The sequence below is a fragment of the Pelmatolapia mariae genome, linkage group LG8 (assembly GCF_036321145.2).
Source record: "Pelmatolapia mariae isolate MD_Pm_ZW linkage group LG8, Pm_UMD_F_2, whole genome shotgun sequence".
Classification (NCBI taxonomy): Eukaryota; Metazoa; Chordata; class Actinopteri; order Cichliformes; family Cichlidae; genus Pelmatolapia; species Pelmatolapia mariae.
The window spans coordinates 15,633,562-15,650,841 of NC_086234.1; the positions used below are offsets into that span (position 1 = coordinate 15,633,562).

Sequence of the window (17,280 nt, forward strand, 5' to 3'; positions counted from 1 at the left end):
TCAGTTTTGCTGGAGGTTTCTTTCTACTAAAAGGATGTTTTTTTCCTTCCTGCTGCTCCAGTAAATCTACCAAATTTTAATTTCAATTTTTCTGTTAAATGTTTTTTCTTCTTATGATATTCAAGGTAATGATAAGCTCTTATTGCGTGTTTTATTTTTGCTTGATTAAATGCAATTTCATTAGTTTTTTAGCATAACCCAAATATGAAATAAGTCAGTGAATACAAATGATGCAAACTGTTTCCTGTTTATATATATAAAATTTCTATCAAGAAAGTGCCTTTGAATGAAAATTACACTAATCTTTTTTTTCCCAAGCACATTTGAATGATCACTGAATAATGAATGCATATTTCAGTTGGTCCATCATTATACAGCATTATGTCTTTGATTTATTCTTTCCCACCACCATTTATCTGAGTTAATTTTATCTTAAGCTGGACGGAGGTCATTTCTTACTCTCAACTAGTTACATAATCACATTTCATTCTTCTGCTATTCTTTGCAGCATGACTAATAAACGCTTGACATCCTCTGATGTTTAAGTCTCATCTCTGCAAGATTTTCTGCCTATGGAGTACATGTGTCAGCAGCAATTATGCCACTTACCAAGCTTCTTTAACCTGTGATTTATGGCAGCTTGAAAACTAAAATATAAGTAAATATATATAATATAAGTTGCAGCCAGAGGAGAAGGTTGAGGGGCTAGATTTAACTCAGTTAACCTTCCAGCCAGGGGTAACTACCTGAAGATTTTGTCTGAAGGATCTTGCTTGTCGTTCTAAAATTTGCTTCAAAATAGAACAAACTCACGCTCACGTTTAAGGCTTTAATATTTGATGAATGCTGGTTTAGCCATCACAGCAGGTGACACATGAGCTGCTGATAGGTTCTGCAGGATGAAACTGCTCTGAATGTTGAGTACAGTGTGCAAATATACAAGCTGAGTCAAACAGAAAAGGCAATACAGCTTTTTTTTCATAGGGAAAAATATCAGTGCTAACAGGCACAGTTGTGTTTTCAAAGAATTTATTATTTAGCAGTTGCAATATGAAGTAATCTTTCCTTTATATTGGCAATAATACACAGATCCTCTGACGTCATCTTCCCTGCATTCCTACATTGTTTTTTTGTTGCTGTTGTTTTTTACATTTTGATAAACCAGTTAATAATGACAGAAAATCTGCAGTCTAAAATTGATTTGTGATTGCATTTGGCACCCCATGTGTAATGGTCCAATGCAAACAGTGCACCAGGAGGTAAAAATTGTTAAGATTGCACAATAGGTAATGCAGTTGCTCATGTGAGCATCCAAATAAATAGTAGTCCTAAAAACATATTAATGTAACATGTGTATCAGGGATTTTTTTCACCCACTTCAGGTTAAATTGCGTAAAGTTAAACCCTGTCCCCCTGTTGCTTTCTTGTATGGCACTCATGCAGTTTTTCTTTGCATTAGTCCGAGCTCAGTGCAAGCCTACTGCACACTGCTTTCATTGACAATCATGCAAGTTTCTCCTTTACTTCCTCTCAATCTGAGTTCACCTGCTTTTACTGCTCCTCAATATATTGGTGTGAAGTTGAGCTGGCACAAGCACATTATGTAACCAAGAGTGTAATAAAGAGTAATAAAAGCTTCCAAACAAGTGAAGGACCAAGAAAGAGAAAGCATCAACTGCTGCTTTGCTGTTAGCTTACTTAGTGCTTTGTTAGCTTGGCCAATAGCAACCACTGTTGCTGCTGAGTAAATCAAATACAGTAAAAATGAATAGATTGGTCATAGATCATCTCGTTTTAAACAATATCCAATCCAGCCTTTAGAATTAGGCTCGGACCAAAATCTGATCCAAATATCATATCGGCGCATTGCTAGTAAAGTGCACCTGGACTACAAAAAGACTACAAAAAGAAACCAGAGTGTGCCTGGTACAGAAATGTTGTGTCTTGCCTACAGATTGTACATATTCATATGCAAAATCTGTTTTTAGAGATTAGGTAGTATTTGACTACTACAGTAGGTTGTCCTGTAGCAAACAGCATCTGCTACAGATAAGTTTTACATTGATACAAATGAGCAAACCTCTCAAACACTTTCTTATCCTTTTGCACATTGTTTTATGTTTGGTAAAGGCTTAATTTAAACACCACTGCACACTTATTATATGAGAAATCAAGAATAATAAGTGAATCCAAAGGTTGACAGACTTGCCGTGCCTGGTTATCTTTGCTAAGCAGCCACTGGACAGTCACTGTTTTAAGGGAGCTGGTTTAGCAAATGATCAGTCTGATTTATAACTGCCACTTTGGTGCTTGTTCAATTAAAATAAGTGGATACAGCAGTTTGAGGCCATAAGAAAGTCTTTGATGCAACTTCTGGGAAAAGAAATGAAAGGAACAAGCACAAGGACATAAGTGTTAAAAGTCAGTGGGGGGCACAGATGGTGATATATCAAAACTGAGTCACAGTATGAGCGGATGGATGGCTTATTGGTGTTGTCCTTCTATTTGTGGCAATGGACAACTTAGTAAAGAGCCTGATAAGAAATACTGAAAACTGGAGAGAATCTGCAGAAATTACAAAAAAAAAACCTAGATCACAGTAGACTTTACTTATATGCAATGCCCATCAAGCCTGATAAATTTTTCAAATTAGTTTTAGTCCTGAAGGTAGTTTGCAGATGTCAGCGGTCAGCATTCATTCTGCGCAGTTTGGGAGGCAAGTTGTCCTCTGGCCGACTCCCTACCAAGGAGATCTGGACTGGTGCTGGGGTTGGAGCAGCAATGGTGCTAATGGCTGTGGGCAATCTGTGCTTCTCCAGCTCACTCTCCTCAGCTTCTCCATCCAAAGACAACAGCTGGACCTGCTCCTCCGGATGTCCTTGCCTCACTACAGGGATGGAGCTGGACCTCAGCCTCTGAATACTAAGCGGCAGATCTCCTGTGCTGGAGGCCTTCCCCCCAGGCAAGGTTGACCCAGTCTTCAGCCCCCTCCAGAGATGCTCCTCCCTGCTGGAGCTCATGCGCTGGAGTTTGCTGGGCAGCCTGGAGACTTGATCGTCTACATGGTCTGCATTGTCAGCTGACAGGAGCCTCTCCCTGCGGCCTACTCGACTGCTGTTCCTCAGCAGAGGTGAAGGGGGAGTAGGCGCAACAGGCAGGGGGTTGGGTGACGTCAGGGAGGACTTCTCCTCCTGCTCTTTGACACTGTAGGGAGGTGTGGGGACTTCAAAGGTGTTGTGGAACTGGGAGTAATCGACTCTGAAGAAGCCCTCTTCAAGAGACATGACAGGGAGGAAGCGATGACCCCACAAGACTTCATCTTCAGTGTAAGATGTCCTTGCCTGGCATGTCATACCTGAGATGAAGAGAAGAGACAGAGTAGAAAAATATTTCAAATACAGACAGGGGAAAAGACAAAGAGGAGATGACTAACACACTGTAACATTATGAGGAAAACTGTATTAAATAAAAATGGACTGACAGCCAGACAGGAAGCTGATATGAAAGTGGCGAACTGCTTCAGGGACAAGGGAGAGGGAAACATGAAAAACTAACAGAGATGGAAGCAGCCTTGTGTTTTGAATAATTAAACACCATGAAATTAAACATTGTGTTAAATATTTCATTTTATATTACTGAGAAGCTCCGTCTAACACCTGCTAAATGATGATGAGACAAATGATAAGGGACAGCGATGCTTACACAAAGTTAGTTGTTTTAAAGAAGACAGCAAAAGGACCTCAGAAATAAGAATATGTTCTCACCAGTGGTCTCCACGATGCCCTCCAGAATGACAACAATCTCAAACTGATCGTTCATGAGCGAGCGCTGTGACAGGTCGAAGAACGGGCTCTTGCTGTTGATCTCATGGCAGATAGTCAAAGGTGACACTAGGAAGAGCTGATCCGCCCCCGTCCCGAAACCTACATCCAGTTCACACTGATCCAGAGGCAGGAACTCGCCCTCTGGGGTCTGCCGAGACTGTAGACACAAATGAACAGGATATTTTAGCACAAACATTGAAGTTTATACCAACACTCCCACCAAGGCAGTGTAAGGAAGATTTTCTAATCTTTCATAAAAGGGGTTTTGAGGGTTTCTACAAAGATGGAGTCCTTCTGACTCTGAGGCAGATTGCTCTGCAGCCTCAAGTCAGAACTCGTGAGGTTCTGACTCGTGAGGGACCTAGCTACATAAACTAGAAAGCCTGACTGAGATAATGCTGGTGATTGGCATTTAGCAACTTCATAAACTAGCAAGAGAGTCTTAAAATCACTGATATGAGGTGGACACTTTAAAACCTGACATTATTGTTACATTTTATTTGATTTAAAAAACAAAACAAAAACAAAGCAAAAAGCAAAGTGTAAAAACATTCATGCCAATTCACAGTTTTGTACTAGGCTGTGGTCAGACTATGCTGGGACCAGTTGCCAGGCAACCAGCATAGACTCAAAGAAGTTACTGGTCATATCTGTCATGCAGACATGAAAGTGTCTTATCCAACCCCTGCTAAGAAAGTAAAAAAGCATATTTCCCATAAATGTCACCTAAATTATCTTTAGGACATCATCAGTGTAGTGTTTGCTGTTTATGGAAGTGTATTTCCAGCTGAGGAAAACACATCTGACAAAAAGAATGAATGAATCATATTGTCCTCATGTTAAAAAAAACCCTTTGAATTTCAAAGTATTGCTTTGCTGTCATGTAGAACATGCAAATGACTGTACCCACACAGTTAAACGGTTTTATGACCCATTTTAACACACATTTTAGAGCCCTGAACTTTCCTACACATCACCTGAAAGAGGTGCATGTGAGAGTGAAAGGATCCAAAGTCACTGAAGCATTAGCCAGTTTTTAGCCTGCAGTCTCATTGGTTCAAAGTCAGTGTGTTTGATTGAAGCTAATATTCCTGCACAAAAATAGCTTTTTTCAGGCTATAGTTGAGTTTATGAGGACACATTGTCAACCTGCCAGGTTTAACCTCTCCTTTGCAGTACCTATCACTTGGTGAGTACTTTTCATGTGAAACCCAACTACAGCTACTATATATATGCGCGTATTCTTTATCCTTGATCAAAAGGTAACCGAAGCTGCGTTTAAAGTCCACTGGAATAGCATTGAAAAGGCAATTTCCTTCTGGAATTTCACATGGTACCATATGAAATTGGATACTTAGAGAGTTAAAGTGGAGAGAATGAGTTGTTTTTGGTGCTCAAAGGCAGACAGGGTGAAGCCTGTAAACTAGAAGTGGTCGCTGAGAATTGCTTCCATCAGCCACACTTATTGAAAAACGGGACCGTAATGAAGAAGGTGTAGACGTTATCTTTGGTCCCAGGCTCACTTGTGGTAGTACTGTTGCAAAACAACAGCAACTAAATACAAAGCGCTCCCAGAACTGCTTCGACAGACCTACATGTCTTGTCAGATGGGGACAAGAAGAAGAAGCCACAGATTTGGAAAAACATTGCCTGGTCTGTCGAGTCCCAATTGCTGCTGTAACATTCAGATGGTAGGGTCAGAATTTGGCATAAACAACATAAATCCCATGGATCCATCCTGCCTCGTATCAGCTTGTCAGGCTGGTCGTGGTGGTGCATTGGTGTGGAGGATATTTTCTTGGCACACTTTGGGCCTCTTAGCACCAACTGAGCATCATTTAAACTCCACAGCCTTGCTGATTATTGTTGATGACCATGTCCGTCCCTTTAAGACCACAATGTATCTATCATTTGATGGCTGCTTCCAGTCATGAAGCTCAAACCATCTTAAACTTTCCAGCAAACATAATTAAACCCCTAACGCTGATCAAAACTGGTTGCATTACAACATATAAAACTTAACCATAGACGGACAGACCATGCTCCTATACAGAGTTCATGTCGGAACATCTCTTACAAAGTGTGAAATAGATTACATCAATCCACCATTTAGGTGTTTTTTTTCTTATAATTTTTTTCTCAATAATTGTAATAAATTTAATTTAATTTATTCTAACTGACAAACCAACAACAAAGAAAAACACCTTAAATGCAAACTTTCTCTACAAAGTCTAATCAAGATATCGAGGCAATGTTTAAGAAGTACCTCAAACCAACGCCAAAGTAACCTCTGTGACGTCTTTCAAATGTTATATTGGAAGAAAAGAACACCAGCTAACAGCTATTCAGTACTGAAATTTCTACTGGGTGGTTTCTTGAACACAACAATGAGTTCACTGTACTCAAATGGCCTCCACTGTCACAGATCTCAGTCAAACACAGCCTCTTTGGCATGTGGTGGAAAAAGAGATTTGCATCATGGATGCGCCGTCGACAAATTTGCAGCAACTGTGTGAAGCTGTCATACCAATATGGACCAAAAATTCTGTTGGTTCCAAATCTATGATGAATTAAAGCAGTTCTGAATGCAAAAGGAGATCCAACACAATGTAAGCAATGTGGACCTAATAAAGTGTATTTTTGCTGTATAATGGTAAAAGCAAGAACAACTGACCTGAGGAGGCAACAGCACTGAAATGTACTTGTCACACTGACTGGCAGACATGCAGGGTAAAAGTGAGAATGAAGGTGTTAAAACAATAGTCTCTCACCTTCCCAGCATCTCCTTCTGACAGCCCAAGCACCAGTAATCTTTATTTCATTTTTGGCAAAGTCATTCACTGTGTACACACCTCCTAATTTCCAGCAGATTAGACCCCATTGAAATTCTCAGCAACAGTCTGGCCTTAAAAAACAATATTGTTGACCAAATGTAGACCAAATAGGGCAAATCTAAATAAGTATGTGTTAAATGAAAATATTAAGAAAGAAGCTCAAAGAAAAGGGCAAAAAGAAAAAATACTGATAATACCCATATGAGTTCTAACATTTCATACATAAACAGAAGGGTGAAAATCATCTTTCCCCGTTGTTAATGTTTATTAAGTAGATTAAATAGATTATATCTTCTTCCCGTCGCCTACTGTTAACTTTCATGAAGAGTGGCCTCCCTGGCCCTTTGAGCAAGGAGCCAATCAGTTCACAGATGGCAAACAGCCTGTCATTTGTATTCACCGTGATGTTGAGGACAGAAGGGTGTGACATTTCACAGGAAGACGTCTGTGCCCACAGATCCCCGGCTCGCCTTCTTGAGGGAAAGTGTCACCCATCATGCTGCATCAGTGGCTTCTGCTCGCTGAACGCGCAGACGGGGAGCCGATGTAACATGTCCACTGAAGTTAAGTCGAAAAAGCAAGAAATGCGGATGTTTTTTATGTAACAGTGAGAACTCTCCTTAAAAGGAAACAAGCAGAAAAAGCTGTTAAAAGCTAAACCACCTACCGCGCCTTTGATCTGTCAGTCTACGGGGTGTATTCTCGTAACAAATAAAATAATGTTACTCGATTTGGGGATTTCATCAAGGAAGAGATGTAAAATCTCCTCAGTCAGAGTCTGATCATGCCTGGAATGGAGGGGTGCCTGCACAAGGTGGCACTGCCAAAACAAACAAACCGCTTCTGTTTACCTTTGCCATTAAAGATAAAGTAATTCCATCTTTGATGCCTAAAACAATCAGGTCGATGAGTCAAACCGCTGTAAAGTGTTTTGGCAACTGTTAAGCCATTAAATGCATTAATCTGTTTACTCCAGCTGGACTTCCTGGATCGATTGTCTTACCGGTAGCCACTATAAATAACACACACCCTTACCAAAGCAGCCCTTCCTTCCTTTCGGTCTAAATCCCAGCTTATAGGATTACATCGTCTGACATTAAATACTTTTCACTTTATTGCTGAGAGCTTGGAGATATTACTCTCACTCTGCATGATAAATATAAAGCGGCATTCATCAGGCAGTTTGCTTAGCTTAGCAGCAAAAAGCTATCATTTCAAAGCTGCAACCTCCAGGGCTGAGAAATGAGTAGCAAAAACAGCAGTTCCTGCATTGGCTACTTGAGGTTGGCTTCAAAAGCAAGACAGTCCCCACTGACTCCTGTGGGGAAATACCTAACTTCAGCAGTGAATTTAACACTTTTACAGCCTTTAATAAAAAAACATTACAGTAGCTCCTTTTAGAGCACACCCATTTTTATGTTTGTTTTTTATGTTTGTTTTTATTATTGATGTAATTATCTGACAAATATGACCTCCTGCTTGGTACAGACTGTATGCTACTGAAGTTGTCCTGTCTCCAGCCCCTCACCCCCAAACTGGCTGCAGCACATGTTTTTTTCCTGTTAAAAGGGAGTTTTTCCTTCCTGCTGTTGCCAAGTCTTTGCTTATATGGGTCTTCTGATTGTTGGGGTTTTCTCTCTGTTATTATTAAGTCTTTACCTTACAATACCAAAGTGCCTTGATTACTGAGAACTGAACCCTCTTGTCTAACTATGGTATAGATAAGAGGGTGGAAAAATGCTAACATTGAGGCTCTTCAATTATGCCTCTGATGTTTTCATATTTGCACTTAGTGAACAGTGAAATGCAGTCCAGTGTGGTAATAGGTATCGCTGCTTAAATCCTTTTTATCCAGCTTAATTATCCATCTAACTGCCCTTCTTTTTAGCAGCAATCTTTATGACATCAAAAACAGGCAAAGCTCAAGATTTCCTTGTATTTAAATATAATAATGGTGCTACTGCACTAGATTTTCCCATTTGGAAACCAGTGTACTGGTAAGTCATTTATTTCTTGGTGTAAAGGTAAAACTGCTGATTTTAATAAATTCTCACTGCTCGCCTCACAAGCGCTGTAGTGCTACAACAGAATTATACCCCTGCCAAGGACGCAGAAAGCTGCTGGATGGCTTCAACAATGTAAAAGCCTTGTGTGTTCTCTTAGTGCTGCTAAACAGTCAGCGCCACAAGGGGGAAATTAATGGCCTTTGGAAGAGGTCCTGATATGGAGGGGGTGCTTAATTTACCAAGCCACCTGAGATTCAAGTTGAGTGAAGGCAGGCCCTCTCCCTGGTGACTCACTTCCCCTTCAGTGACAGTTTGTGTGGACCGTGTTTGCAAATGCATGTGTTTGAGAAAGATACTAAGAAACCCAAACATCGACAATGCAACACACATGTATTACTTTTGTGTTTGACATGCAAATGTGGACATGTGTCCAGCTACTGAGCTTTGAGCGGGAGATAAAATGTGATTCTCACACAGACGTTGCATTCTGTCTCTCAATCTGTCTGCCACAACATTATCGCTTTTCTTTTTTTGCCTCTTCTTCTCTTCTTTCTTCTGCTTTCCCTGCTTGTCCTTCAGAGTTAGACGGTGGCAGATGTTGCGAGTCATGCCGGCATATCTGCCTGCCTGTCTCGCTAAGCTCCTGCATGCATGCCTGTCTGTCTGCTTCTCGCCCTTATCACTTATCTCCTGCTGTGGACCAACCTACTGAGACAAGCTTCTGTTGACACTGACAAGCACCGCCCAGCTGTCACTCTCCCCCGCTGCATTTTTGTTCAGTCTTGTTTGCCACACTTGCTGCTGTTTACTGCTTCCATCTCCTTTGTCCCACCAATTTTTTTTCTTGCCAAGATAAGCTCGTTACGTCCGCACTCTGACGGCAACCCACATGCCTGCATGTTTCCATTTTAATATTATATTTCACTTGTGCTGCAGGGATTAGAGCACCTCTGCATTCCACTGGTTTATTAATTAATGCTGCATCAATATTAATGGAATTTCAAGGACTTTTATGTTTTTACATTAACATGCATTGTGGATATAGGGTGGGTAGTGCTGCCAGAGAGCTGTGTTTCTGCTCATAATTAAGTTTGTTATGTGTAACCATAAAATTGGGATCTACTAGCAGTTAACTTGTGTCTGGTGAAATATAATAGAGCCTGAAGCTGCATTATTTCTAGTTCTTTTAAAAGTGGCTATATGTAGGTACACTATGCCAACAAATGCCTTGAAATACACTTGTCTAACAGCACTATTGAACTGGATGCAGCTGAATGGGTTCATGAACTCACATCTAGCACTGCAAACTGGTTACTTGAATCTTACATTCAGGACGAATAACACGGTTTTTATCCTGGTGCCATAACCCATAACTAACTCTTTGTTCTCGTGAGTATTTTTGAATTATTCTAAAATGTGTTTTGTGGACTTGGAGAGGGAATTTCACTGCAGCCCTGTGGATGGTAATCCTGGTATTACTGTAGTTGGAGTTTGATTTGTATTGCTATCAGCAAGTCTGATGTTTTCCATTGTTGGACTTCCCTACTCCTGCTCTTCGTCACAAATTCTGTGGCAGCCAAAGGGTGGAGGGTGTCACATTTGGTATTCTCAGGATCTGCTTTTTCCAGCTGATTTAGTTCTGATAGCTCCTTCAAGCCATGACCTCCAGTTTGCACTGGGGTAGTTTGCTTCAGAATGTGCAGCAAATGTGAAAAGCGCTTTGAGTGCTCAGAAGAGTGGAAAGGCGCTATATAAGAACCAGTCCATTTACCAAAATTAGCACCTCCAAGTTTGAGGCCATGGTTTTCAGGCAGAAAGGATGGAGTGCCCACTCATACCTGGGAATGAGTTGCTAGCCCGAGTGGAGAAGTTCAGGTATCTCCGAGTCGTGGTCACAAGTCAGGGAAGAAGGGAGTGGGAGATTGACAGATGGACTTTTACAGCATCTGCAGTGATGTCAATCCTATGTTGCTCTGCTGTAGCAAAGAGAGCGAGGCTGTTGATTTACCAGTCGATCTACATTCTCACCCTCACCTATGACCACGAGCTGTGGGTAGTGACTAAAAGAATGAGATCACAGATACAATCAGTGCAAATGAGCCTGCTCAGAAGAGTGTCTGGGCTCAGCCTTAGACAGGGACAGGGCTAAAAGTAGAAAAGAAAAGAGTGAAACGAGGCATTTCAGGCATGTCTTACTCAAAGGAGACTAAGGGGAAAACCAGGACATCACTGAGAGATTATGTCTCTCGACTAGTTTGGGAATGCCTCTGTGTCCCACCAAAAAGGGCGGGGGAGAGGGAGGTCTCAGCATCTTTGCTTAGACCACACCACTGTGATCTGGACCTGGATGAGCATCAGAAAAAAGAATGGAGAATGAATAAAAAAACAAGAAGGAATATATTAATGTTTAATTAATTATTAATAATAAAGCCTGAAAATTAGTAATGTGTGTTAAGAATGGGAGAAAATTCAAAAGGCCACGAGAAACTGAATAATCTCTTACTTAAATCAATTTTTAGCATCTCAATTATCAGCAGCTGGCAGTTTTTTTAAATGATTATTTCTTTTGTTTTTACATTTTTGTCACAGCTGTGCCTCTTACGTGCTTCCTGTACATAACAACATCCGATGAGGCTCATTTAAAATGTATTTAGGCCTGTCTCACAGAAACCGGGAAATAAGGCTACAATGTTTAAAGTAAATCTTTTATATTGTTATCACATCTTCTAGACAAGTCCCATATGTCACTGAGCTTGTCGATAAAAGAGACATGTGAAATGGAAAGAGGCACGCCCACCATCACCTCTTACTTTACATTTCTACTTGTGCTTCAGTCCTCTAAACTTCTGCTGATGAAACTCAGTAAAATTCACATCCACCAATTAGAGGGCAAACTCAAGGAGATCAGTGTTGGCTTTAATGTTCATAGATCGTCCAATAGACGCCCACATAGCAAGGGGGAATTATTTAGCGCTCCAGTGACAGTTTCTTACATCATTGTGTAAAAGAGTCAGAAAATACATAGCTGAAGAGTCCAAATGCTCCACCAAGTATTCTTTTCTATAATAATTCACTGACTGCACACACACCAACTTTACTTTTTCCCAAAAGTCCAGAGTATCCAGGTCTCACAGCAAATTTATGGCCCATGCCTAGGTATCTCTGACTATCCCCATAACTGATTAATGCTGCCGTGCCACCGTACGTTTGCACTGCTCCATCATTAGGATTTACTGCAGCACGCCTCATTTCTTCAGCCAGCTTTGTGGGCAAAACATCTGACAGTGACCTTGAGTGGCGTGCTACCTGAACACGAGCCATGGCATCGTTTGCACAGCGCAGCTGTAGTACTAGAGGGCTATGTAGAATCAATCTACTCTACAATACACCGCTGTGCAGTTTGACAACACAGTGACGTAAGTACATGGGCAGGAAAAAAGGAACAATGCAGCAGTGCTACGATCATACCCTGCGCACAAATTTCACAGCACGATTAGTCCAGGATCCAAAGATGATGAAGGCTTCTTCTTAAAATATCACAATCAGCTAAATGTGGACAAGAGTTATGAATTCATCAAACAGGTTTTGACCCTTTACTGCAGGTTAATTGAATATTTTTATTTTTATTTTACACGTGATTCATATGTCCTGGACATCTGACCTTCCATTAACACATAAACGATTGTAGCTTAAAAATATCATTTAATGATCATTACTCACTGGCAGAAATCCCAGGTCAGGATCATCACATAAATTTAATCAACTGATCTTAGAAACGAAGCCAAGGACTGTTTAAATAAAGTCTGAAAAAAAAAGCTGATGGATGAAAGCACTCTAAACAGCAAATGTTTACCATGCAGTAATTAAGCAGCACTCCAGGCTGGCACGTTCACTTAAACCTGAGACGTGAGGCAAGACCGAGAAAGCTACCTGCACAGCTAAAGTACTGGGTCTCCATTATGTATCTAATCAGCAACAGTAATGCAGCATTTGTTCCAGTATGTTCTGCTGTGAATGCTACAAATCACACCTGACTGCCTGATGAATTCAGTTACAGTATCAGGAACCAAATACAGCTTAAACTTTCATAACAATTCCTCTTTAATGATAAATCTACAGTGGCTCTGATTGAGGCTGAAATTTTACAGCGTGTCCCGTGGGTGTTTGTTTTACTGCTTTCACTCTGTTATTTCAAACAGGACAGAATGCATTAGAGGCGACTATTATGCAGAGTGTAAAACGGCCTGAAATGAACTGCTCTCCTCTGCGGAGGGAGGAAAGTTGATGATGGTGCATTCTGTGTGATTATTCATCTGTGAGACTGGTGATTAAGTGCAATCAAGACACCATATTTTTCCTTTGCCTTTCTCAGCTGTTAATTAAAGGACAATTGATAACGTAATGAAATAAAAATGGGAGAAAGAGCTGAAACAGTGGCAGTAATAAGGCTTTTAATAATGAGTGACTTTTATTTATTATTTCTTTCTTTTTATTGAAGTCAAATGAAAAATAGAGGGATTAAAACATTTTAAAAGGACTTTAAACATTTTTTTTCTGTTGACTTGGTTAAGAACACAAAATAAACAACTAAGTACAATCAACTCGTTGGTGTGAGTTCATAAAAGTGAGCCGTCACCAAAGATCACCTCACAACTCCAAAGGAGTGACAAAAGCACAACTGTCACAACAAAGCGCTGCCGGCTATTAAGGTTTAAACTGATGAACACTGCTACAGGGAGCTTATGCGGGCTCATACAAAGTCCTCAAATTGTGATGAATTGTTGTGTTTGGACTTTTTTCAGCACCTGAGATACACAGACACTGTGGAGCACTGTCCATCAGTCATAAGGTCTCCAGATCAAAAAAAATGTTGCTTAGAGAACTTGAGAAAAGCATTCCCCTGGTGAGAGACTGCTGTTTGAAGCTGCAGTTTCAGTCTATTTCAGTTGTGAAATTGCATGACACAAAATGTTTTCCTCTTCCCTTTTATCATAGCCGACAGCAGCTGCCTCGGCTCTCCTTTCATCCTCCGGATTTTTATTTTTATTTTTTGCAGCACTGAAAGGCAGCAGTTGCTCTGGTAAAATGCCAAATCACTGTCACGTCTCAGTATTTAATAGTTACATTTTGTCCTGTCTTTAGGAAAGAGTGGCCACATGAATTACAGCCATTGTAGCCGGTTAACTTTAGAAATGATCTTTTAACCAAGTGCTCGTGCTGTAGTTTGCCACAAACTATTTCCTGGGGGAGGCATTCATCTCATCTGTGGACAGCTTAAGTTGAGGCTGAACTTGAATATACAACCCACTGACAGCCATACTGCTGACTGAAGGAGGGGTGGGGGGCAGTTTGTGATGACCCTCGCTGAAGCAGGCAGCTCACTCAGCATCTCAGAAATGAAGAGAGGAGAGCTGATAAACACAGAGCTGAAATACACAGCCTGTAGCTGTAAGTAGGATGCTCTGGGGAGTAAATGGCCACTTATTAAAGCACAGCTCACGATGGAGCCTCGCTATAAAAGCAGAGCCCCTACAGCAGGGATGCTAAACTCATTTCAAATCGTGGGCCACGTACAGGCTGATCTTAAACTTCTGGCAGTTCATTGTCCAGACTGTTCTGTACTTATAAAATATAAATCTTCCATTAGTTCAGAAAAAATTTAAAATTTATCTATTACTTAATTACTTTGGTGTAGTGTGTGAATGGAAGTTGTTGTTTATATATATATATATATATATATATATATATATATATATATATATATATATATATATATATATATATATATACACATATATATCAATAAGAAAAGCTGTAACACTTGGAGAGTTACAGTTAAAAGTTCTAAGTCCATGCTTTCCTTCGTATATTCCAGGCCGTCCAGTGGGAATCTTTGCCCTGAAATAGTCAAATCTGGGAAAACAGAAATTCGGTGCATGGCTTGAAAAACAGTCACAACGCTTAACACACACTTAACAATTTGAGAGTGTTTTTTATTCAGACACAACACGTTCAGAGTTGAGGTGGCGCAGGAGAAACTACATCCTCTGGCTATCACCCAGGTAACGTGCGTGCTTACCTTTATGAGTTTGCACCTGATCTGAGCGGACACCATGTGGCTGTTTCGCAGGTTTCCCACTCGGAACATGAGGCATAACTTCCCGTCCCGCTGCGAAATGACCGCGTCCTGGCTGAACATCAGCGTCTCCGCGCGCTTCTTGGGCTGCGACATCTTGATGAACATGCAGCCAATCAGGAAAGCGTCCACGATGGAGCCCAGCAGCGACTGGAAGAGGAAGAGGATGATACCCTCAGGACACTTTTCCGTGATATACCGGTGGCCGTAGCCGATGGTCGCCTCGGTCTCGATGAAGAACAGGAACGCAGAGGGAAAGTTGTAGACGTTGGCGACGCACGGGGTGTAGGACGAGTTGTGGCCGCCGTAGCTCAGGTCTCCGCGGATGTAAGCGATGACCCACCACATCGAAGCCATGACCAGCCACGCCACCGTGTACGTGAGGATGAAGATGAGCAGGTTCCAGCGCCACTTTAGATCCACCAGCGTGGTGAATAGATCAGAGATGTACCTGCTGGTTTCACTCCCAAGGTTACCGTGCTGGACATTGCAGCGGCCGTTCTTCTCTACAAACCGCTGCCTCTTTTTCTTCACCGGCGCGGAAAAAGTCATGCTCCGGTTGGTGTTTACCACCTGGTAGTCCTCGCCAAATTTCCGCCGTATGGCTGACATTGTGTGCTTTCGGTCACCTTACTGGCAACGATCAGTTCTTGTGCAGAATCGGGCTCTTTGCGCAAGTTTGGCACCGTCTAACCAAAACCGTGCAACAGCATTCAGCCAAGACATGCCCCGCTCGCATCCCACGAGATGGAGATGCGCTTCTCTCCGGTAAATTAATCGTAGGTTAAATGAGCCGAGATTCTGCGCAATACATCATTCATACTCGGTCCCCATTTTACGCAAAGGATTCTCCCCCGAGTGATAACTTTTTTTTCTTTCTTTCTTTTTTTTATTACGATGCCATCCGTTTAGGGAGCCGTACAATAAAATGATGTCAGTGTTAGCTGCTTTTAATCAGGCTAACTAGATTCAAAAGTCTGTGTCCTTGGGTCCTTTGTAGATCCAGTGCTGTGTCAGTAAACCTGTGCGTTAATAAGACGGCAGGCTCCAGCGCGCGCTTGTGCCCGAGGAAATACGTCCTGGTAGGAGTGACTTCAAATTAAAGACTGTAGAGGAACTGCAGCACGGATGGCAGATTTCACTTTCACGGGGGGTGGGCTTACGTGGGGATACAGACCAGGGAGTGCTTTTTTCAGTTTATTTCATTTTTCTTTTTGCCTGTTTCCAATAATTCGAAAGCATAAACATTCAAATTCACCATTGACCGCATTAGTGTCCTTAGTCTGTGTCTTCGACTTGTTTTTTATATGCTTTGAAATCTGTTTGTTATTACTAAATTATCGAGGTGCCCATCACCAGAGAACATTGTGCTGTACTATAAAATTGTGTTATTACGAGTATGGCGCCTGGTGGTGGATGTTTATCTCCATCTAGTGTTTCTACAGTGGAAGTAAATGAAATCCGATGACAGTGGTCGTTCATTGTAAAGTTCCAGCTTGAGAGCGATGAAATGTTTATTTAAAAGGGTTTATTCAGAGTATGAAATTCATCGGTTGATATTGAAAATGGAATTATAATCTATGGTACTGATGTTTTCGGAGTAATGAGATGAGTCATGTCATCAGCACATGTTATATGTGCATATATTCTGTGTGTGTGTGTGTGTGTGTGTGTGTGTGTGTGTGTGTGTGTGTGTGTGTGTGTGTGTGTTTTAATAGACTCAATATAACGTGAAAATAGATTAAAACACCATTTTGAAGACGTTTCATGCTTTAAAGTCTTTTGCATCAGCAGATGGCTGCCCCTCCCTGCGCCTTTTTTTCCTGTTAAAAGGGAGTTTTTCCATCCCACTGTCGCCAAGTGCTTCCTCAAAAGCAGTCTTCTGATTGTTGGGGTTCTCGGTTTTGTTAAAGGATCTATACTTTGCTTTATAAATGCAATCAAATTTAATTTAATTTAATTTAATAGAATTTGGCTTTCTATAGCTGCAAACACCTTTATCAAATCTTTTTGAATTTTTAATTGTTTTTTTCTCCACGGTATTTATTTTTAATTTAACTTTTCATATTTGTTGCTTTAATCATTATTGTTCAGCACTTTGTAACTTTGTTTAGAAAAGTGCTTTATAAATACAAATAAACTAAAGTCATAAGCAGAATATCAAAGTGAAATGCTTCATCATCTTGTCACCTCACACTCCTAAAGTTGCTTATATACAGCTATTTGAATTGGCTGAGTGGATAGGATGATGCAGGTTATCGGGACCAAAGACAGAATAAAACAACCACCAGAAAGCAGGAAATGAAGTATTCCACAATGAAATCATGATAATTGTGCATGGAAAAATGTCAGTCAGAACACTAAGTTAAAACATATTGGTTGATGTTTGCAGAAGCCAGATGATACAGGTTTTATGGGGATTACCAATTGTATATTACTGATATATAAAGTGCAATTACATACATGTTTACACAATGTAT

General features: G+C 40.9%; 1 protein-coding gene across 3 annotated transcripts; it reads right to left on the minus strand.

The window, feature by feature from the left end:
- Window positions 1-831: 831 nt before the first annotated feature.
- Window positions 832-16,827, minus strand: LOC134633888 (G protein-activated inward rectifier potassium channel 1-like). 3 transcript variants are annotated; one of them, XM_063483039.1, is made up of 3 exons: window positions 14,744-16,827; window positions 3,765-3,981; window positions 832-3,355 (listed from the first exon to the last, which is right to left on the minus strand). In XM_063483039.1, the coding sequence occupies exons 1-3, from the start codon at window positions 15,410-15,412 to the stop codon at window positions 2,682-2,684; spliced, it is 1,560 nt and encodes a 519-aa protein (XP_063339109.1). In that variant the 5' UTR covers window positions 15,413-16,827; the 3' UTR covers window positions 832-2,681. The 3 variants fall into 3 exon arrangements, with proteins under 3 accessions (XP_063339109.1, XP_063339110.1, XP_063339111.1); XM_063483040.1 differs by lacking the exons at window positions 832-3,355; window positions 3,765-3,981 and adding an exon at window positions 7,119-7,216; XM_063483041.1 differs by lacking the exons at window positions 832-3,355; window positions 3,765-3,981 and adding an exon at window positions 14,485-14,577.
- Between the last annotated feature and the right edge of the window lie 453 nt (window positions 16,828-17,280).